General features: G+C 46.8%; 1 protein-coding gene and 1 pseudogene across 1 annotated transcript; one reads left to right on the top strand and one right to left on the bottom strand.

Moving 5' to 3' along the window:
- The first annotated feature begins 227 nt into the window (after positions 1–227).
- SLC35E3 (solute carrier family 35 member E3) lies at positions 228–17620 on the top strand. The gene is made up of 5 exons (XM_075551315.1): positions 228–852; positions 1696–1806; positions 7580–7738; positions 12486–12568; positions 14611–17620. Exons 1-5 carry the CDS (start codon positions 451–453, stop codon positions 14795–14797), a joined length of 942 nt encoding a protein of 313 aa, XP_075407430.1. The 5' UTR covers positions 228–450; the 3' UTR covers positions 14798–17620.
- A 2895-nt stretch (positions 17621–20515) lies between these two features.
- Positions 20516–21227, bottom strand: LOC142450837 (ferritin light chain-like; annotated as a pseudogene).
- Between the last annotated feature and the right edge of the window lie 1404 nt (positions 21228–22631).

The following is a 22631-nucleotide window of genomic DNA, read 5'->3' as shown; positions in this document are numbered from 1 at the left end:
TTGGCCCAAGAACAGCCAGTCAGCGGCGGCGTTAGAGTAAGACAAGTGGTTCCCTTAGCATCTTTTGGATTGGTTTGGGTGTGGGTTGCCCCGCCCCCCTTGCCCGGACCCCAGTGCGCCTGCGCCAGGGCGAGGCCGCGCTAGGGACCGCGCGGGGCGGAAGCGCGGCCGCCCGAGTCACGTGACCGGGGCGGGGCGGGGCGAGTGGACCTCCCGGCTTCGGACTGGCGGGCTCGCTGGGCGGCGGCGGGGCGGGTGTGCGCTGCTGAAGCGCCTGCTGGCGGGAGCCCCGATGGGTGCTTGCCTCTCCCTGGCGGAGAGGTGAGGCCGGCGGCTGTGCGCAGGCAGCGGCGAAGGAGGACCAGAAGGGCAGCGGAGAGCAATCGGCGCCCCCTCGGAGGCTGGGGCGCCCCAGCCTCAGGGGTCGCCACTCGGCCGCCGCCCGCGACCATGGCATCGCTGGCGGACCGAGTGAGGGCCCACGGCCGGATAACCGCGGGGCTCCTGCTCAACCTGCTGGTGTCCATCTGCATCGTGTTCCTCAACAAATGGATCTACGTGCACCACGGGTTCCCCAATATGAGCCTGACTCTGGTGCATTTCGTGGTCACCTGGCTGGGCTTGTTCATCTGCCAGAAGCTGGACATCTTTGCGCCTAAAAGTCTGCCGCCCACCAAGCTTCTCCTGCTGGCGCTCAGCTTCTGCGGCTTCGTGGTCTTCACCAACCTCTCTCTGCAGAACAACACCATCGGCACCTATCAGCTGGCCAAAGCAATGACCACGCCGGTGATCATCGCCATCCAGACCTTCTGCTACCAGAAGACCTTCTCCACCAGGATACAGCTCACGCTGGTGAGTAGCCTCCGCTCCGCCTGCAACCGCCTGTCCCCGGGAAATTGGAATGGAGGTGGCTGACCTTCGCCCGTGCTCGGTCCCTGCGCCTACACACCCTCAACGAAGTCATTCTGTGAGCAGTGAACGCGGGCCTATTTGAGGGAGGTGGGCAAGCAAAGCACACTGACGTTCCATTGGCTCTTAGCGCAGAGGCTGCGTTAATGTGGGATTTAATAGTACTGTTTGATGGGAATCAGTAGAGGCAGTGGGAAAAGAAAGCAGTATTGACGTAATACAATGTATCAAAGTTCACGAAACTCCAAACTGAAAACAGCTTCCCTCCTCTGGGGAGCCAAACCAGGTATGAGAATGACTTCCAAGTTTAGCACCCAAAAGTCAATCTCAGGAGAGATGTCTGGTGACAATATTGCAGGGGGTTCTTCATCTTTAAATAAAAGGTGGGCTAAAAACTCTAATGCTTATGAACGCATATTATTTCCTTATGTTTTTATTTGCCTAGTTACATACTTACATGCTGTTTAGACCAGTTTTAAGATCTCCATATTTACACTTGCACACGTGGATAGGCATTGATTGCAAAGTGCAATGCCACCTTTATTGTAGCCCAAATTTAAAGTAGAATTAAATGTAAACATCAATATATATAATGTTACTACTTTACACTTTGAAAAAATTGGATTAGCCATCCCTTATTCCAAAACAGAAACCAGAAAACATGTATAGAAGACACATGGTTTTCCAGTGATGTCTTTATAAAAGCCTTAGAAAGCACCGTGGAAGGAGTACTGTTTATCTCGTGTGAATTTAATCTGAACAATGTTTACCTCTTTTTCTTTACAGATTCCTATAACTTTAGGTGTTGTCCTAAATTCTTATTACGATGTGAAGTTTAATTTCCTTGGAATGGTGTTTGCTGCTCTTGGTGTTTTAGTTACATCTCTTTATCAAGTGGTTGGTAATTTTTTTTTCTTATGTGCTTTTTAGCAGATTTCATATATGTTGACGCTGTATCCCAAGGTTTAGAAAAAACAGTATAGAGACAATAGACTGTTGGGAAGAAAGCATAATTGCATAAATTGTCTGACTCAAGGTGAAGAGAAGAAAGGAGACAGAAACTTGGGTGTATGATGCTCATCAAATACCTGCCTGTTTGTAAGTGAATAATACCCAGGCTTAACACTCTGGTTTTGGGGTGAAGCTGTATTATTTTCTGGGAAATCTTTACAAAGTGAGTAGTTACTTTTTTACTTTAAGGACCGCATTTGCCAAATAAAGTAATCATTTACTTTTAATTGATTGTGAGAGTTTACTTTCTAGCATGTGAAGCAGGAAGAACAATGTCAGGTTTATAGATCTTTACCTTAAGAAAAAAATGTTGCTGCTATATGACTTGGATATTGGCTTCTAATAATTTTCCTCTATTAGTAGAGTACCTGCTAGCAATGAGTATTTCATTTCTGGTTCAAGCGTAGCACCTGTTCCTTATCTGTAGTAGGCATTCATTAAAAATGTTTTATGTTCACTTTCCTTAGTATAATCATTAAGTGCAAATTTGTTTTCTTATATTAGAAAGGAAGAGGTAACTTGGTATGAGGTATAGTGAAACAGTTTTCTCTCCATACTGAAAGCTTTGGGCTGGAAACTCTGGGCTGTGCCTACATGGGGAATCAAGCCAAAATCCATGTTATAACTGATCTCAAACTCCTGCAGTTGGGTTCTTGTTATGGTGTTAAGGTTCAATAAGACTGGCACCTTAAACTTTTTTGGTATCGATAGTTTCTGAAGCATCATCTCAAAAATTACTTGGTTGAATGTGTGTTCTTCGTGGCATAGAACCAGTTCAAATAAAATAAGAGATCCAGTTAGGATGGCAGGAGCCCCTACTCTGTGACACTTGGCTCCATGATCAATTCTGCCTTTTACTCCAAGCTCAGGCCAGAGGTTGCTGAGTTTTGTATTTGAGCAAAAAATTGTCTTGATTACCTAATGCTGACATAACAAATGCTGTAGGTAGGTGGCTTTAATAAAACAGAATTATTTTTTCACAGTGTAGGAGGCCGGAAGTCCAAATCCAGGGTGCTGGCTTTGGGGAAGGAGCCCTGGTGACCTAGTAGTTGTGCATTGTCATGCTAACTCCAAGGTCAGCAGTTCAAAACCACCAGCAGCTCAGACAGAGAAAGACAGGACTTTCCACTCCTGTAAAGAGTTAGTTTCAGAAACTCTCAAGATCAGCTCGACCCTGTCCAGTGAGCTGGCTGTGAGTTGGAATCGACTTGTTGTCAGTGAGTTTGGCTCTGGAGAAAAGCTGTCTTTCTCGGGGATTTCATGAGGATCATTGTCTTCTCAGCTCCTGTTGCTCCGCGCCTTGGTGATCTCCATGCGGTGTCGCATGTGTTGTCCACTCTCTGCTTTTTAATCTGTGCTTCCTTAATCTGCTCATTTAAATCTTAAAAGAGACTCATTCAAAAACCCACTCTGCACTTCCCCCACCTCTTTAACCAAGAACAACACCCTATTCCGAAATGGCACTGTCATCACCGGTCTCCCCCCACCCCCGCCCCAAACCCAAGTTCATTCCAACACACAGCAACCCTGGAGGACTGTCCATAGGCTTACCAACGCTGCACTCTTTACTCAAGGGACCTTGGTGGCACGGTGGTTTAGCACTCAGCTCTCACCAATACTGGATGTCCGGTCCGGACCCCCAGCTGCTCCAAAAGAAACCCCATGGGGCCGTTCTACCCTGTGCCGTCGGGCTGCTCTGAGGCAGTTAGTTCCGTAGCAATAAGTTGGTTGGTTTTTGTAAATCTTCACGGAAATACACTGCCACATCGTCCTCCTGCAGAGTGACTGGTGAGAGTTCAACTCGCCGCCCCTGTGCGAAGCAGCCCAGTGCTTAACCGCCGGGCTCCGGGTTCCTCTCCATGGGCCTGGGGCTAGAGATTGACAGCACTTACTTAGGAGGGAAGACAAGTCAATCCCTTAACGAGTACATTTCAGTGGGCTTAAATTTTGTTAGTAGGTACAGTAAATATCAATGAACTTTGCTTTTTATTTATTAAGGGCCAAATACATTTCTTGTTGTTTACTAGGGCTAAATCTTTCTTAAATATAGTAAGAAATTTACTTTGTTGAAGAGTAGAAGTTCTTACACTTCTTATAAACCAGCTCACTGCCATGTAGTCGATTCTGAGTCATATGACCTTGTAGGGCAGGTAGAACTGATCGTTACTAAGACTAACTCTTTACAGGAGCGGAAAGCCCCACCTTTTTCCTGTATACATAATCTTAAATCTTAGTACATACTATACTCTCCTCCCCCCAGTACATTTATGGGGGGCTCTTAGAGCTTTTATCACAATCCATACATTCATCCAGTGTGTCAGGCACATTTGCACATATGCCGTCATCATTTTCAAAGCATTCTTTTCCCACTTGAGCCCCTGATATCAGCTCCCCATTTCATCCCCCTCCCTTCCCCACCCACCCTCCCTCACAAACCCTTGATAAGTTAAAGATTATTATTTCATAGCTTACATCATCTTCCATTGCCCCTTACCTACTTTTCTGTTATTCATCCCCCTGGGAGGGATTTCTAGATTTATCCTTGTGATTGATTCTCCCTTTCTTCCCCCACCCTGCCCTAATCCTCCTGGTATCTTTACCCTCATTGTTGGCCCTGAGGGGTTTATCTACCCTGGATTCCCTGTGTTTCGGGATCTTATCTATAGCAGTGTGCATGCTCTGGTCTAATTCGATTTGTAAAGTAGAATTGAGGTCATGATAGTGGAATGAAGGAAGCACCAAAGAATTAGAAGAAAGTTGTGTGTTGATTGGTGCTATACTGTACACTGACTGGCTCATCTCTTCCCTGTGACCCCGCTGTGAGGGGATGTCCAATTGTCTACAGATGGGCATTGGGTCTCCACTCCATATCATGCTCCCACCCCACCCTGTTCAAATTGGGTATGATTTTTTTCTGGGTCTCAGATGCCTGATACCTGACCCCTTTTGACACCTCGTGATCGCACAGGCTGGTGTGCTTCTTCCATGTGGGCTTTGTTGCTTCTGAGCTAGATGGCCACTTGTTTATCTTCAAGCTTTTAAGATCCCAGATGCTGTATCTTTTGATAGCCAGTCACCGTCAACTTTCTTCACCACATTTGCTTATGTATCCATTTTGTCTTCAGTGATCCTGTTGGGAAGGTGGGCATCACAGAATGCCAGATTATTAGAACAAAGTTTTCTTGTGTTGAGGGAGTACTTGAGTTGAGGCCCAATGTCCATCTGCAACCTTAATTCTTAATATATAAATATCAATATGATACTTTCTGTTCACACAAGTCTCAAATTACTGCAGGTTAGAATGAAAGATTCTGTATCCTCAGGGTAGGTATTTGAATGAGATTGGCCAGTGAGTTGCTAGTTCATGGACACCATCTCTATTAACAGTAAATAGTAAAGGGCTACTGTAGAATAGGCATATTCCCTGAGATTTCTTTTTCTTTTAAAGAAAGTTGTATTTTCCTATTGTTCTCTGAAGTAATTTCTATGGTATTTCTTTGTATTGCTATTGAGGGCATTAACATCAGCTCTGAAGTTTCGACTTGTTGATTAATGTATTCATCAGAGATTTCCTGGACGAAGTCTCTTGCTCAGTGTTGAGGGCATGGAGATAAAAGCCGCTGCAGTCCGGCATTAATGAAATGAATGTAGACAGCAAATCACACACAGTATGTCTGCCTTAGGGAATGCAGGAAGTTCTGAGGAACACGTGGCAGGAAATGGGCAGGTGAGACGTTAGGGACAAGCTGAAGGATGCACAGGACTTTGCTTGGCGGAGAAACAACGGAGGTGTTTGCTTGTACTGTAATGCTGTGAGAAAGTACAAGGCACTTTTGGAGAAATGCTTGGTGAGACTAGAGCATAGGTGCCCCGTGGAGAGGAAAAGGTGGGGGTGAGACTAGATAGTCAACAATCTAGACTGCCACCCAGAGCGACGATGCTCCATTCTGAAGTGGGAGAGTTAGGAAGAATGCCTAAGAGTTGGTTTAAGGTGAGAGTGAGGGAAGCCAGGGCTCTGACCCCTGCGGGAGATTGCATCGTGAGGTGGAGGGACACAACAGGAACCCGTTTGTAGAAGGAGCACCGGTTTATTTGAAATAATTTCCTGCAGATTGAGGAAAGATAGACAGTACATTGTTAAAGATGAAGGGTTAGGACGCTCAGGGAAGGAAATGAGAACTTTCGATCGGGGATCAGAATTTTTTTCTGCTAAGAACCACATGGAGATGGATAGCATCATTGCAGGCCATACTGGTGGAACGCTGAAGTAACTCACCCCTAACGTGGTGACACCACTGGAGAAACACGGGGTTTCCTCGAACAGTTAGAGCCTCAGAAACCCCCGGGGGTCGGTGCTACCCGGCTCCGTAGAGTCGCTGTGGGTCGGCATCGACTGCAGGCCAGCAAGTGTAGTTTGGGTTTCATGTGCTGGCTAGAACTGCTTCTCTTGGTGAAGCGTGTAGTGTTAGCTGGTATTTATGATATGGGGGCTGCTAACTGCAAGGTAAGCAGTTCAAAACCACCAGCTGCTCCTCGACTGAAGGATGGGGTTTTCTACCCCTGTAATGAGTGACAGACTATAGGGTCACTATGAGTCAGCACTGATTTGTTGATGGCAGAGTTTGGTTAGTTTTTGGTTACACAGCCCATTCCTGCTATGCTCTGTATGTCAGTGGAGAGGGAGAGACCCATCAGAAGAAAAGATACCAGGCCAGGCAGCTCCCTTACCTTCAGTAAGGGGTGAAGAGGGGCACGAGGTAGGAGGCCAGGGTGTCGTGCAAACCAGAAGTCAGGTTCTTCCAGGAGCAGTTGGTAGGTGCTACAGAGAGGAGCGGCAGGACGAAGGGTCTGGTCGTTGGAGGGGACAGTGGCCTTGGGGAGAGCAGCTTCTGTAAAGGGTGTGGTGCAGTGTGGACTGCCGATGCAGGCAGTTCTGTGGGGGAGGCCTGTGCCGCTGCCCGGGGAGGTTGTTGAAGGACATGCACGCAGTCGGGGCCTCTGCTTTCACCCGCTTCTGTGCCCCAGCCGCAGGCAACTGAAGAAGCAATTCTCCAGCCTTCTTATCCACGGGAGACTCTTAAGACTGGCAGGAGTATGTTTCACGTTTCCTGCTTCTCTATTTTTGTCTTGGTTAATTTCTATAGACTTAGAGTCCCTGCAATAGGATACTCAGACCTACAGGAAAAATAGCTTCTCAGCGATGTTATTCACAAGCCTTGCTGCGGTTGCCAGATTTTCGGCAGACAGTCCCACCAGCCTTTCCTGAAAGCCTCCTTTTCAGGCATGTTTGTGAGGCATTTTGAGGTCTGATGGGATTTGAGGTTTGGACATGATGTCTGTCCTGAATGAGATCACTATTTTAGGCTTGGTAATTACCTGATTTACTGAGGGGAGGCGCACTGCCCACAGAAAGCCATCCTCGGAGGGGAAAATGCCCTCTCTGTTCACTGGATCTTTGTAAAGTGAATGAAAAGTGCTTTCTTCCCATCTGGCCACTCACAGTAGCTGCCACCTGGGATCAGTGAGGTTTCTGTGAGTCTCAGTCGTCTTCTGGGGCGGGGGTGCATTTGTAGAAAGAAATGGAATCGGGGGGTGCCCCTGTGTTCTTCCTTAGCACCTAAGCTGCCACTCCTGACTGCTTTTGTCTCCCAACTTTCAGTGGGTAGGAGCCAAGCAGCATGAATTGCAAGTGAACTCAATGCAGCTGCTGTACTACCAGGCTCCGATGTCGTCCGCCATGCTGCTGGTGGCGGTGCCCTTCTTTGAGCCAGTGTTTGGAGAAGGAGGAATATTTGGCCCCTGGTCAATTTCTGCTGTGGTAAGTTCACAGGTTTTCTTTTCATGTATGTTTTAGAAACAGCATCATCACTGTGCTGTTCCTGGGGCAATGTTTTCTTTGCAGAACTCCGTCTCATATTTATTCACCATAGATCTTCTTAGTTATGCTGGAAGGAAGGCAAGATAAAGATTTTTTTTTTTAAATGAAGAAAATTAAGTCACAGAGTGATTCGGGGATTTTCCCAGAGTCAAACAACCAGTCAGTGGCAAAACCAAGACTAGAATTCAAATCTTCTGCCCTGGCAGCATAGTAGTTACGTGTTGGGCTGCCATTTATAAGGTCGGCAGTTCAAAACAGCCAGCTTCTCTGAGGGAGAAAGCTGGGGCTTTCTACTCCTATAAAGAGTTACAGTCCGGCAAACTGACAGGGGCCGGTGGACCCAGTCCTGTGGAGTCAGAACCAGTGAGTTCAGTTTCATTCATGTTTTTGGTTGTCTTGCAGCCACACTAAGCTATCCCATGACTAATGGGAAATTTTGTTTTCCCTCTTGCCTTCTCTCTTCACAGTGAAATACCGCTTTCCTGGCATTGCTTTAACACAGCTAGTAAGCGTCCGTTATCTAGATTCTGGACACATAGGAGCACACGGAGAAGCAGAAACACAGTCAGGGCCTCCGCCGGAGTCTCACCACCTTTACCCTCTGGAGACACTCCTGCCCTAGATCTGTTATTCACATACACACAGGCACGTCATGCACACTCATGTATGTGTGTGCCTGTCGTTTTCTATGCATGCTGCTTTTTACCTTGGATTCTTCCTCTGCCGGCCCTCCTACCCATAGGCTCCTCCACCTCCCATGACGGCTTCCCGTGGTCCCTGAAGTAAGGCAGGTTAACATTCGAGAATTTGTGCTTCCATGTTTTTCTGCATGCCATTCATACCCATATGATGAAGACACACATAATAAAATTTCATTTATTTTGCAAAAGTAGGTTCATATTATATATCTATTCTGAACTTTGCTTTCCTCAATTGACAGTACTTCAGTAAAATCTTTCCAAATCTTGCTTTTCTAAGGAGTGGTCCTTTTGGGTTTCCACTTTAGTGTCTTTTTTTCCCTTCTTTGTGTGTGTGTAAGTTCTTGACCACTCTTTACATTTCAGTAGACATTCTTATACATGTACCCCTGTGTGCAAATGCTTTTTGTTCTTTTTCCTAGGAAAATCCATTTCCAGATCAAAGGTACAATTGCTTTGGGAACATTTTACAGCAGAAAAGATGGCAGGAATTTCCGTGTCCCATAACTTTACCCTTTTGAACATAGGCAACAGGAATGCCATTTTGTTGATAGGGTTAACTTATTAAACGTCACCCTTTTCCAGGTACTATTCTAAATACTTTGTAGGTATTAATTTATTTAATTCTGATAACACCCCTATTAAGGAGACACTATTTGATAAAGGTGTCCTGGCCTGGCGGTGGTTGAGTGCTTGGTTACTGGCTGAAAGGTCTGTGGTTCGAGCCCACTAGCAGCGTTGCAGGAGCAACGGTCAGGTGATCTGCTCCCGCTCACCTTGTAGCCGAGCAAACGCTCTGAGGCAGCTGCACCCCATCCTGCACGGTTGCTCTGCGCAGGAACTGATGCAGCGGCACACACCATTCCTGAAGATGAGGAAACGGGGACAGTTAACCAACCAGCCCAAGATCTCGGTACAAATCAAGAGTGAGCATTCAGAACCAGTATTCTGGCTCCAAGGTCCGTCTTTCTGTGCCCTATGCTGCCTGCGAGCAGATGGGTAGTAGTTCAAACTCCCTGGCGAGCAGATAGAACACCTTCCAGTGCGTCCAAGGCGGTGAATGTCTGTGGAAGCAGACTTGCCACCTCCTTCTCCTGCCCAACAACTGGTGGGTTCAAATGTCTGACCTGGTGGTTAGCAGCCGAGCACTTAACCGCAGCACCACCAGGGCTCCTTGATAGGCTTTGACACATACTTTCATTTCCCAAGGAATCACCGGGCCATTGCTCAGCTAACACTCCTTTTAGTTCACAGACCTCCTAACCGTCTTGGCACTCTGGTCTTCACGCCATTGAAGCTAGTGTGACTGTGCTGGGATGTGGTCGAGTCCCCTCGAGCGCATAGCGAGCCCACGTGACAGAGTTGACCTGCCCCCTGGGGTTTTCTTGGCTATAATCTTCCAACTCATAGGTACCCTCTAGGACAGAACAGAGCTGCCGGACAGGCTTTCTGAGATGCCGCGTCTCTACAGGGACACACAGCCTCGGATTCCTCTCTCCGAGCCGCTGGTGGGTTAGAAATGCCAACCTTGGAGCCCATCCTGAACTCGCCATGCCACCAAGGCGCTCTCATCGAGACATCCAAAGCCAAACTCCACACTCACTGCCAGCAAGCCACTCCAACTAAGAGCGACCCTGTAGGACAGGGTAGAACTGCCCCTGTGGGTTTCCCACACGTACTTCTTGACAAGAGAAAGCTTCATCCTTCTCTCAGAGTGCAACTGGTGGTTTTGAACCGTTGACGTGGAGTCAGCAGCCCACCCAGTGCATAATTACACCACCAGGGCTCCAGCTATGTAATATTCTGTGAGCCCTAGACAATTAAGAATGGCCTATTTTAGATGTAGTTATAGAGATGGACGTCCAAGGAGCAAGTGTCTCCTAGTTAAATATTTAATGGGCCTCACTGTTGTAAGACAAATGGGGCATTCCTGCATTTACCTCAGTGGGACCTGACTTGCCCCGATGTGTCCCCGCATGTTGCACTGATTTAAGATGAAACTCATTGGGGACAGAGAATCTTCAAATAAGAGCGGTTTGTTTGTTAGCCTGTCTTTGATTACCTAGTTAATGTTCTTACATTGTGCTTCAGGGGATTAGATTTCCACTCAGTGATTCATGCACAGATTATGAGATGGGGGTGGGTAGCCTCCACAGTGTGTCAGCACTCCTGCTTCCTTCCCACAAGCCTCATCTTTGCTTCTTTGTTCTCCTGTTGTTGATTATTCTAAGCACTGTTCTTTTTTATTTTAATAACAAATTCACAGTTGTATTTATTTTCAACAAGTTTAGATCCTTGAAGGACACGGCATCGCATGGATTCTATGTTGCATGACCCTCACAGGGAGGTGGCTTCAGAATTTGCCCAGTGCCTCCCTGGGCAAGAGCTACCTTTCCCCAGGTGACTCTGGTTTTGTTAAGTTTGCCGCCAGGAGGCAGGTGTGGACCTTTGCCTAAATAGAGCTCAGTTCCATCTGGGGCGTAAGCGCCTTCAGTTTTAAGACGTGCTGTGCCTGCTCCCTCTGGTCGCAGAGACCCCTCGTCGCCAGCTGAGAGTCTTGCAGGCATGTTTGCCAGTTCAGGAGTGATTTCCCAGCAGCCTCGCAGGCCCCAAGGTGGTGGAAAAGGAAAGTGCTGAGCCTATTCCCTGTGGGTAAAAACCAGTTGTTCCACGGAAGAGAGAGGCTTTCCTCCTCCCATAAAGGGGAGCAGCCTCGGGGCCCCCGGGCAGGGCTGCCCTGCTCTGTAAGGGCGCCATGAGTCAGAATTGCGCTCTGGCCGTGCGTTTGGTTTGGTTTTATAGATCCGTCTATGGAGCCTACATGTCTTAATAATTCAAGGCACATTCAGTATTTTATCTAGGTTCTCTTGAGAAAGAGGAAATGCTGTCATAGCTTTCTAAACTGCGGAGTCGATCTGAGCAGCACCTTGTGTGACTGTGTACATGTCTACAGAGGTGCAGGCCCTCCCCGTGCCCTCGGCCAGGCGGGCGACCACCGCCCCCTGAACATGCCTCCTGCTCGGGTTCCCCGCGCGCTGGCCCACGAGTTTCCCTGTTTTAAAAAATCGATTCAGACTTGAAATTCGGGGATTTTCCTCTTTCTCCTAGCCCCTAACACCGTCTTGTGCCTAGGGATTTGCATGAACCCATTCCATCATTTGGCTGCAATAGTGTAGCATCCTGTGTTCCCTTTCTTCTATCGCCTAAACTAGAATCACAAGGTGAGCGCGGAGCACAGACGCCGGTTCTCCTGGGTTTAACCGTCACTCACTAGCTGTGTGATCTTGGGCAAATGACCTTACCTCTCGGTGCTGTTTTCTCACCTCTCCCAAGGAAATGGTAGCATCGACCTGTCGCCTGGTGCGTGGGGGAGGTAATGCAATTCGTGGCAGGTGGGGAGTGCTATGGAAGCATGTGCTGCCCTCATGGGGCTTCTCCTCTGAGCGGTTGGGCACTTACCTTGCACAGACTGCTTCTCACAAAGCCTGGCTCAGTTTTCAGTCAGTGGACTTACTTTAAATTTCATTTAAATAAAACACAGATATGCGCTATTCATTGGGAAACAATCTAGATGGCTATGGATCAAAGTGTTACCTGTGCTGGGTCGTCTGGAGTATGAGACTCAGACATTTTTTTGCTTGCCGGTATTTTCTGATCTCCCTGCAGTGTATATGTACTGTTTTTATGGTAAATTATATATTTAAAAAAAAACAACATTCTGTCAACTGAATAAGGAGGTGGAAATGAAATCTTCATTCCAAGGCGGGGTATTACTGAGAGTCCCCCTTGACCCTCGTGGGCAGGATCACACTCCTGCTACTGCTCAGTGTGCTCTTTCACTCACTTTTCGGCTCCCTCCCTAATCCCCACCCCATTCTTAAGTGTTGAAACCTTGAGTCTTAAAATGCCCCATGAAATGTGTTTTTACTCGAAGGTGGCCCTGGGGAATTAGTGATTTTGCATGAGTGGTTCTCCCGGTTTGTTTGTAGGTTATGGTGCTGCTGTCTGGAGTCATCGCTTTCATGGTGAACTTGTCGATTTACTGGATCATCGGAAACACTTCCCCCGTCACGTATCCTTTCCAAAATGTCCATCATTGCTTACCAGTGGATAGTCTGACACGAATTGAAGCGGGGGCAGCTTTAGTCTTTTCTTACGTCCCTTCACAGAGCGCTTTCCTATTCACGTTAATGAAGTTACAGAAATATGAATTGAGCAAATGGTTAGCCTCTACACCATAAGTGATTTTTGTTTTAAATGTTCTTCGATATTAGACCATGGTTTTTTTTTATGAACATTAACATGGAGCAATATTCCTTGCACATTGAAAGTCAAAAACCAAACTCTCTGCCACTGGGTTGGTTGTGATTCATAGCGAACTTATAGGACAGGGCAGCACTGCCCCTGAGGAAGAGACTAACTTCACAGGGATGCAAAACCTTGTCTTTCTACCGTGGTGCGGCTGGCGATTTCTAACTGCTGGACCTAACCACTAAGCTGCCAGACACAGTAGGTAGGGTCAAGAGATTTTTTTTAATGAATAATGGGGGTGGAGGGCGGGGCGAGGGGGTGGAGGCTTGGAGTCATAAAGAAGTGTCTTTACTCCAAATTGCAAAATATACTTTTCAAACCATTGGCAATCTGACTTTGGAGTTGACTTTTGTACTTATTTGGAGATGGATGTGCCTGTTATTTGTAAGCAAATAAATATTTAGATGTCAGTGCATTAGCAGACATTAAAGAAGTAGCAACAATCGGTAATAATTTTTCTTTTTATTTTTTATTATTTTAAAAATAATTTTTCTTTTTAAACCAATACTTAATCTGTGCCTGATTCTGTTTGAAGCACATTGTACATGTTAGATCACTTATTTCCCAGCCTTTCTGTGTAGTGAATTCTATCATTCCGTTTAGAGGGGAAAAGGCACAGATTAAACACACTTAAGGTCACGCAGTGAGAAGGGCAGCCTTCTTATTTCAGCCCAAGTCTTCTACAAGCAGAACTTGCACAGCACAAGGGTATGCCCTAATTAAGAACCCAAACATTTATTCACTCATTCAACAGATGTTTTTGCAGTAGGTCGCCTGGTCAGTGGTTCCAACCCCGCAGCTGCTCCCCTAGAGAGAGGTGAGGCTGTCCTCTCCCACGGTGACTTACACTCGCAGAAACCCTCTGTAGGGCACCGTGAGTTTGAATCGACTCTAGATCAGCCGGCTTCTCAAGCATTCTGGCTTTACTGTGTGCTTACCGACCATCTGCTGTTTATATGTCAGACCCTGTAGAGACAGTAGAGTCAAAAGCACAGAAGTCCTTGTACCACAGGTGAGAACCCTGGTAAGGAAGATTCCCCGTGGGGGAAGGGGCACAGCTATAAAAGTGTTACACAGTGACCAGTGCTTAGGAGAGTGAGCTGGAGCTGGAAGGAGACAGAGTTTGGGAACGTGGTGAAGGTCTCCCTGCAAAGGTGACTTAGGCGGAAATATCTGAAGCAAGTGAGGGAGGCCATGGCGAGGCAACATTTAGTCAATGAGAAAATTTGAGAAGGTGGGAAGGGATAGGGAAGAAGGGGGAAAATATTTACATGTACAAGGGGGCTTCCGAAAGTTTGTGGAGAGATATCTTTTGAAGCCCCATTGTATCTTTTGTACTCCGAGTTTTCGGTGTACCTCCCTACCTTTGATTGTAGCCCGCTTTCCAGACTGGGACAGTCATCAGGGACAGTAGAGGTGATCTTGGTCACTGGTCAATTGCTCCAACTGAGTTGAAGAAACCAGACTTGCCCTGGGAGAGGGATGAGGCTTTCTACTCCCAGAAAGATTTACAGCCTCAGAAACCCATGGGGGCAGCTCTACGCTGACCAAACGGGTCTCTGTGCATTGTAATCGACTCAATGGCAGTGAGTTTGGAGTGATTGGGGCTCACCTACACTTCATTGTTAGCAGTGTGCCTCATGCCCTTCTCTCCAGCCACGGGAGCCTTTGCCGTGTGGGTGGGGCTGGTGGAGGGAGAGTAGAGGAGGAAGAGGAGTTGGCCAGAAGGGCAGCAGTTGCTGGGGAGGGTGGAATAGAGCATCTGGCTTGTGGTTCTTTTCTGTCCTTATCTGGAGTGCTCAGGTATAACATGTTTGGACACTTCAAGTTCTGCATCACTTTATTTGGAGGCTACGTCTTATTTCAGGATCCACTGTCAGTTACCCAGGGTCTCGGGATTCTTTGTACGTTATTTGGCATTCTCGCCTATACCTACTTTAAACTCCGTGAGCAGGAAGGAAGCAAGAGTAAACTGGTGCAGCGTCCATGACCTGGTGTTTGTGAAGAAAAGCAAGCTGCCTCAAGAAGATCATGGGGAAATGTCAAATGTGCAGATGACTTTCAAAGAAGAAAAATTACAATTCAGTAATTATACATGAGTGAGTCATGGTTTGTAAGAAATAATGCAAAGGAAATCTTAGTTTGCAAGAAATAATGCAAAGGGAATTTTATTCATAAATGTGAATTCTCTTAAGAACTTTCCAAATAAGTTCCCATGCAAAAATGGGATGTCTTTTCAACGATAATGGTATTAAGTATGAATTATATAAGATGGTTTGGTTTTATCAGGTGGCATACATGAAAATTCAGATTCTATAGTGACGACAAAAGAATCTATTACTGTGTGACATGTGGTGGTAAAGTGTTCCGACTCTTTTGAGGAAAGACTTCTCTGGGCCTCCCTTGCCCTAGAAGACGGCCTCTCACTTCTTCATTCTAGCCACAGTGTTCAAATCCGATTTTACATCCCCCACATCCTTTTCATAGGCTTAGTTTCACTTCCTGATTCGTGTGGAAAGCAAAGTTTAGTAAGGAGAGAAAGTAACCCAAAAGACAAAATCTTACCCAAAAAGTGAAATTTTCTAGTAGAACTCTAATATAAGAGAAAACACATCAACAAAAACAAAACCAAAGCTAGTTTTTATAGTCGCCAGCCTGGGCTTACTGACAAACGAGGAAGGCAGCACCTTTGCCTGATGGCAGCCACTCGGCCTGACCCTCAGGCCTGATGAAAGGCCAGCACCAGCCTCTGCTGGCTCTCACTGCCCGTGGCGGTTCCGTGTGCCCTAGAGACTCGCAGGACAAGCAGGGACTACCTACTACTCAGTGACCAGGAGGGTACGAAGCAAGGAATCATCCGGCAGGGTCTGGCTGAGGTCCCTTCAGGAAGTGCCATGCCTGCAGAGACCTGACCACGCTTGGAAGCCTGAAAGAAGACCAGTATCCTGCGTCATTGGTGCCCAGTACCTGTGCCTGACTGGGGCCCCAGCCCATTAGCATGAACTGGTTCGAATGACGGAGTTCATCTAGCCGCCTTGCTCTGTGAGCTTGGCTGCCACATGGGCCCTGTGGAGGCACTAATTTGCCTATGATTAAATGTAGCCTGGCTGCTTTATCAGAGACTGGACTGCCGGCAAATCCCCAGACCTGTTTTCAGAAAGCAGAGAGGCCAACTCAGGTTCTTTGCCATCCCACAGACATTTTCTTGTTGGGCTTTCTGGGAACTCGGGAGTCTCTGGGTGGAGTTCAAAAGCAAAATAGTCTCACATGTAAGTAGCTAAAACAGAGAGAGTAGAGGGAACTGAATGGGTTTCTTCTGATCCTAGGACCTGCTTCCCAGACCCTCTGAGCATTTCACATGGGCAGTTTTTATTTTATAATTTATGTTAAACATATGCAGAACACTCAAGGCAGGCATGCTTTATTTAAACAGGCAAAGTCCTGTAGTTCATATTGGAAATTTCCTCGCACCTTCCCCCACCCCATCCCTCCACCCCTCCCCCACTCCCCACCTTTGCTGCTGAAATGGACCTTTCTTTGGAATTTGGCTTTAGAGTGGATTGTGCTCCGCCTTGCCAACGTGGCTGAGGAAAATTCCAATGAGGCAATTCAGAGCAAATGTGTTACCCAGACACCAAGCAGGAACTTGGTGAAAAGTTGAGAGATTTTAAAGAGAAATCATCAAGAAGCAACTTAGTCCCATGAGTTTTATTGTTGTTTTATAGGAAACTACTTAAGGCAGCTTTTAATAATGAAATCTGGCATTTGGAGCAAGAAAACAAAAAGTCAATAAATACATAGGTGGTGAGGAAGGAAAGCCATCCCTTACAGTGCAATTCCAGTGCATGATTACAGAGTGATGCTCGAAGCAGAAACGCACCACCATTTGTTAACAACCATGTTACTGACCAGTCAGTCCCACGAGTCTTTAAAGGATAATTTAAGAGAATCGGAGTCTGGCCAGACTACACGATTCCCATTGAAGGAAATACAGTGCCACATATTTAACTGCAAGATGTATTCCGACCTTCCACCGGCTCGGCTTTTGAACATTAAAAATAGTTGTCTCTCACAGTGAATTGAGTCAGACAGCTGTGCTGATTCACTTTGAGGAAAAAGCTCAAACAGGACAATGAGCCATAGGTATCAAATAGTCCCTTTAGACTTACTTTCTGGCCCACTGGACGTGAAAAGCCACAATGAACATCTATTTCACCGAAATTGACATTTCTGAAAGTCTGTTGTATGTGTTTTTCTGTTGTTTTTTTTATCTAAACAGTCTTTGGTTCTTCTGAGTTTACAGAGACATATTTCACTGCGCTTTGAAATGCAATTTGTGCTGAGCCTCGGATGTTAACGTTTGTCGAAGAAATGACTATGTGTAAGCAACATAGTTCAGCACAGGGTTATGTGACCTTTAAACCCCGAGAACAGCTGAGTTTGTGCCAGGGTCCTAACTGGCGACTAAACTCAGGGCCAGATGGAAGATTGTAAGCAATGGCTGGTGTCAATAGGAATGTAGTCAGAGGGTTGGAGCTGGACGCTGGGGATCTTGGGTGTATGAGTAAACTATGCACTGCTAGAACAAGAGTCCGTGAACATCTTTCATCCTGAAGATGATGGGCCCATGAGGAAGAATTCCTGGGAGGAATGAGTGCATCCGATTATCGGGACCAGCAGCAGACAACCCAGAATGGATTGCTTTTGAAGAAGATGGACAATCGTTTTGTTACCAATGTTATTTTGTATCTTATGGTAAATGATTGAACTTCTGTTTATACCCTTTACAAATAAAAAGAACATGATGTTTTTACTTTTGTCTTTCCTGTCAGAGCCTAAGCAATACGGGCAGCACCGGTGAGTGCATTGTTGGCACCGCTCTGTCCGTCTCCCATATATGCAGGATAAAAGGAAACTGAATGCCCACCTCCTTACTAAAAGTAACAGAAATCGTGTGCTGATGCAAGCTTTCTTCTTGCATTATTTTTAAACCATTAATGCCATTTTAAAAAATCAGCAACTTAGGTGCCCTGATGGCATAGTGGTTATGAGTTGGGTTGCTAACGTCAAGGTCGGCAGTTCAAAACTACCAGCGGCTCTGCAGAAGATGGGACTTTCTACTCTGTCATATAGGGCCCTATGCATTGGCATTGGTTCTATGGCAGTGAGAGAATCCACCCCATATCCCATTAGTGGATGGTGGTTGGGTGAGGGGATGAATATGCAGAATGGCCAAAGGTGAATTCTTTTTAAAATAATGGAAGCTAGGTTTAATCCTGTTCCCAAACTTCAAATGGCTTTTCCCTCCTAATCTGATGGAATTACAGGAAATGGTGGTTAGATGATCCAAACCCATTGCTGCCTACTTAATTCTGCCTCATAACCACCCTGTAGATCAGGGTAGAACTGCCCCAGATGGTTTCCAAGGTCAAATCTTGACGGAAGCAGACTGCCACGGTTTCTTACCAAGCAGCTGCTGGGTTCAAGTCACCAACGTTTTGGTGAACGGTTGAGCACTTGACCACTGCACCACTAGGGCTCCTTTGATGGTTGGATGTTGCTGTTGGTTACATTGGGTCATAGCAGCACTGTGACCCACCGCACAGAATGCCCAGCCCCACACCATCCTCAATTGTTTGCGCTCACAGGTAACAGCCACTGTGTCAGTCCATCTAAGTGAACATCTTCCTGTATTTCACTGACCCGCTACCAAGCATGATGTCCCCTTCAAGGGACTATTCTCGCCTGAAAAGTCCAGAGCCCATGAGATAGTCGAGCCTCACCCCTGCTGCTAAGCCTCTAAGGAGCATTCTGGACATCCTTCAAAGACACTTGTTTATGGATGGTTAGATAGAAGAAGGTAACACAGAGGGACACGTAACCTGGGCTACTGATGAGCCAGGAGAGGGGGCGGAGGGGCGACAGTGAGCTGAGGTCATCATGTGTCGCACCGAGATCTGTTGCAGTGGCATGATGGAAGTGACAGACGAGTGAGTGAAGCAGCTGAAAGGAACAGAGAGGGGATCCAGGTAAACAGACAATTCTGCAGTTACGAGAGACTTGTTGGAGTCCAAGAATTCTATCGTGATGGTAATTCATTACCATGAATATTGCAAAGCCCCAAATATACTGTGTACATGTCTACCCCTGGCAGAAATGTGAGGACTTTTTAAGAGGAACCATCTTGCTTGAAAAGGACTCTCATTTAGGGGGGCATAAATGACAAAATTGCTCCTGAAAAATCAAGCATATTGCTGACATATGGGTTGCTATTAGTAAAATCTACAGTTGCTTTTGCCAAGTGCTGGCATATATTGAAAAAATTAAGTTTTACAAGCCCGCTCCAGGGTGATCAATTACAGATTTCTTATTCCCATTTCTGCTAAAGATGCAAACACCCACACGCAAAGCGGCACAGCACAGTGAGTTCGGACTGGGCACCAAGCGTGTGCCTTCCAGGCTAGATTCAGCTGTTAACGGTTGTCTTGAGCCTTGGGCCAGGTGCTTGGCTCAGGGGCCTCACTTTCTTCAGCTACAAATGAAGGCTCCCCTCCGGGTGATTTCCAAGGGACTTTCCAGCTCCTAAAGCCCCAGAGGCTGCTTTTTCAGGGTAAAATGTTGTAATTTTCTTTTGTTTATAGTAAGAGGAAATTAATTCAGATTTCAGATTTTGTTTTCTCCTTATAAGAAATGTTTTCTTGTTCGTGTGCATTTTTTAGCGATTTCTATTTTTTGGAAATCATTTGCAATACATTAAATGTGGTTTGTTTTCATCTTTGTTATGTTAAAAGGCATGATTTCATTGGATTTATCAAAACGACAACATTTATGAAGTCAGCAGAGGGGAATTAATCGTCGAAGAAATAATGGCTATTTGGGGGGATATTTTTTCCTATGCTGTTTTTAATTTGGGAAACAGCACGTGCCAAACCAATAATGCACATTATTCTACTAAACCTAAAAATATAAATGCGGCCTGTGCCACAGAAACAGACATGCGTGCTTATTCAACCTACAGCATTATGTGTTTAAAGAAGGAATTTTTTAACTTACCCCTAAGGATTGTTTTTTCCTTTTGAAATCAAATGGTCTGTGTCAACCAGATGTGCTCCTTTTCCTTTTCCTGTTTGTCTTACGCTCTCCAAAAAAAAAAGTCACTTTCCTGCTTTCTCCATTTAAAATTAGAGCTAAGCATTTGGTGTAGGAGAGCAACAGGTGGGCCATCATCCAGGTGGCGGGAGGCTTGCAATCAGTCTGTTTTAGAAGACCCAGGAGCCCTGGCTGCAAACCGAAAGGTCAGCTCAAAACCATCCACCACTGCACAGGAGAAAGATGAGGCTTTCTACTCTGTAAAGAGGTACTGTCTTGGAAATGCACAGGGGCAGACATGGACACTGTCTTTTTTTTTAATAAATCATTTTATTGGGGCTCATGCAACTCTTATCACAACCCATACATACATCAATTGAGTAAAGCACCCTTATGCATTCGTTGTCCTCGTCATTCTCAAAATTCACCTTCCACTTGGGTTCCTGGAATCAGCTCGCTTTCCTTTTTTTCCCTCCCCAGGCCCCCCTCCCCCATGAACCCTTAATAGTTTATAAATTATTTTATCTTTTTTTTTTTTTTTTTTGCTGCAAAAGGAAGCTTTATTGTTTCCATTTGGTCCCCAGCTGGGGGGAGGGGCTCCAGGGCGGTGGCGCTGCGGACGGGTTCAGGCAGAGGGGCTAAGGCCGGCCGTGGGGAGGCAGAGGGCCCCTGGCAGGTGGCTGGGCGCCGCAGGTTTCTAGTCTTCTTTGAGGGTGAGCCTCTCCAAGAGATCCTCCCCCAGCCTGGCCTGGGGGCTGGCCAGCCTGCGGAGGTGGGTCAAGTGGTCGCCCATCTTCTTGAGGAGTTTCACCTCCTTGTCCAGGAAGTGGTTCTCTAGAAAGTCACAGAGATGAGGGTCGGTGTGAGTGGACCCCGCGGCATGCAGGTCCAGAAGAGCCTGGTTGAGGTTCTTCTCCAGGGCTAGGGCAGCTTCCATGGCGTCCAGGGTTCGACCCCACTCATCTTGAGACGGCTTCTGCACATCCTGGAAGAGGGCGGGCCGCCGCGCTGGTTCTGCAGCTTCCAGAGACGCTCGGCCCCCTCGCGCTTCTCCTTCGCCAGCTCGCGGAAGACGTGCCCCACGCCTTCCAAGGCCACATCGTCGCGGTCGAAAAAGCAGCCCAGAGAGAGGTAGGTGTCAGAGGCCTGCAGGTGCAGGTTGACCAGACGGTTGACGCCGGCCTCCGCGTCGGTGGAATAATTCTGACGGATCTGAGAGCTCATGATGCGTCGGTTTGGAGGTCACCGCACGCCAAATAAAAGTGTCCGCTGGTCCCAAGAAGAGGGGCTGGCCAAGAAGATGGTCCCCAAGTTACTTCCGGAAAGAAACCTGTTGCAGTGGCGGAGGGTTGGTGGCAGGGAGTCCCCGGATCTGTTCCATTCAAACACTGTTGAAGCAAGACACAGATCCTCGGGACCACGGGGCGAGCTTAGCTAAATTATTTTATCTTACACTGCCCGGCATCTCCTCTCACCCACCTTCCTGTTGCCCATCCCCCAGAGAGGAGGTTACATGTAGATCCCCGAGATCGGTTCTCCCTTTCTACACCCCCTTCCTTCCCGGTGTTGGACATTGTCTTACAGCACCTCAAGGCCATGGCAGCTAGTGAGGCAGAATCCTAGGGTCACAGATTCCCTATGAGTCACAATGGGCTGGCTAGCAGTTGATTAGTCAGAACTGACTCCACAGCAGTGGGTTTGCTTCCTGAGATTTCCTAAACAGACTTCCTATGGTATTTCCAGACTAGGTATTTCTCTGCCTGGAGCTTAGAAGCAGACTCTTCATGGGCAGAAGGTCTTAGAGAAGCATGGAGTGATTTGTTGAATCAGAATGATTTATAGAAGTTAACAGAAAGACAGGGCTGGGGAACTGGGCAGAGTGCAGTCAAAAGCCTTCCGTTGCGTTTCCTACACAAAACACCCGTCCTGCTCACTTCAACTCTCGAGACTGTGGTTGTTAGGTGTCATCAAACCAGTGCCAACAGGACACCACTCGGCCTGCGCCATCCGCCCAGTTATTGCCTTGCTTGAGTCCACAGATGCGGCCACTGTGTCAATCCATCTTGTCACGGGTCATCTTTCTCACTGCCCCTCTACCAAGCATGATGTCCTTTTTCCAGGGACTAGTCTCTCCTGACAGCACGTCCAAAGTATGTCTTGCCATCCTCGCTCCCAGCATGCTGGCTGTACTTCTTCCACAGAGGATGTGTTGGTTCTTCTGGAAGTCTGTGGTACTGCCAATGTTCGTCACCAGCAGCAGCATCCACAGGCATCGGTTCTCCTCCAGTCTTCCTATTTCAATGTCCAACTTTCACGTGCATCTGAGACCACTGACAATACCATGGCTTAGGTCAAGTGCAACTTAGCATCAAAGTAGCCTTTCTTTTCAACGCTTTAAAGTGGTCTTGTGCAGCAGATTTACCCAATGTCATTCTAGACACTAGAAAAATTAACTTCTCTTTAAACTAATTGCATACTGGTGGTCACATGACACATAACCTGGCACTCTGCTGAAGATTTCTGGAGGTTTTTGCTTTTGTGTTGTAAGGGTGGGGTATGATAAAGACTGCCTCTTCCTTTCATCTTGCTCCCTTAAATATATCCAAGATGCCTCGAATTTTGCTAGACACTGGAAGACTAAAAGAGGGGTCAAGAGCCTGAAAAGAACCTGCGGAGCCACGTAAACAACAGAGCAGTTGCACCCGTCCAACTACTTCTCATTGGTAAAAAGTACA

This window comes from Tenrec ecaudatus, chromosome 6 (genome assembly GCF_050624435.1).
Source record: "Tenrec ecaudatus isolate mTenEca1 chromosome 6, mTenEca1.hap1, whole genome shotgun sequence".
In the NCBI taxonomy this organism is placed as follows: domain Eukaryota; kingdom Metazoa; phylum Chordata; class Mammalia; order Afrosoricida; family Tenrecidae; genus Tenrec; species Tenrec ecaudatus.
Note: the sequence above shows the minus strand (reverse complement) of the source record. Positions and strands in the feature narration are given on the sequence as shown.

Coding starts and splice junctions, on each gene's coding strand:
- SLC35E3 (XM_075551315.1), top strand. CDS start 451: ATGGCATCGCTGGCGGACCGAGTGAGGGCCCACGGCCGGATAACCGCG. Junction 1,807..7,579: donor TTACATCTCTTTATCAAGTG/GTTGGTAATTTT, acceptor CCCAACTTTCAG/TGGGTAGGAGCCAAGCAGCA. Junction 7,739..12,485: donor CCTGGTCAATTTCTGCTGTG/GTAAGTTCACAG, acceptor GTTTGTTTGTAG/GTTATGGTGCTGCTGTCTGG.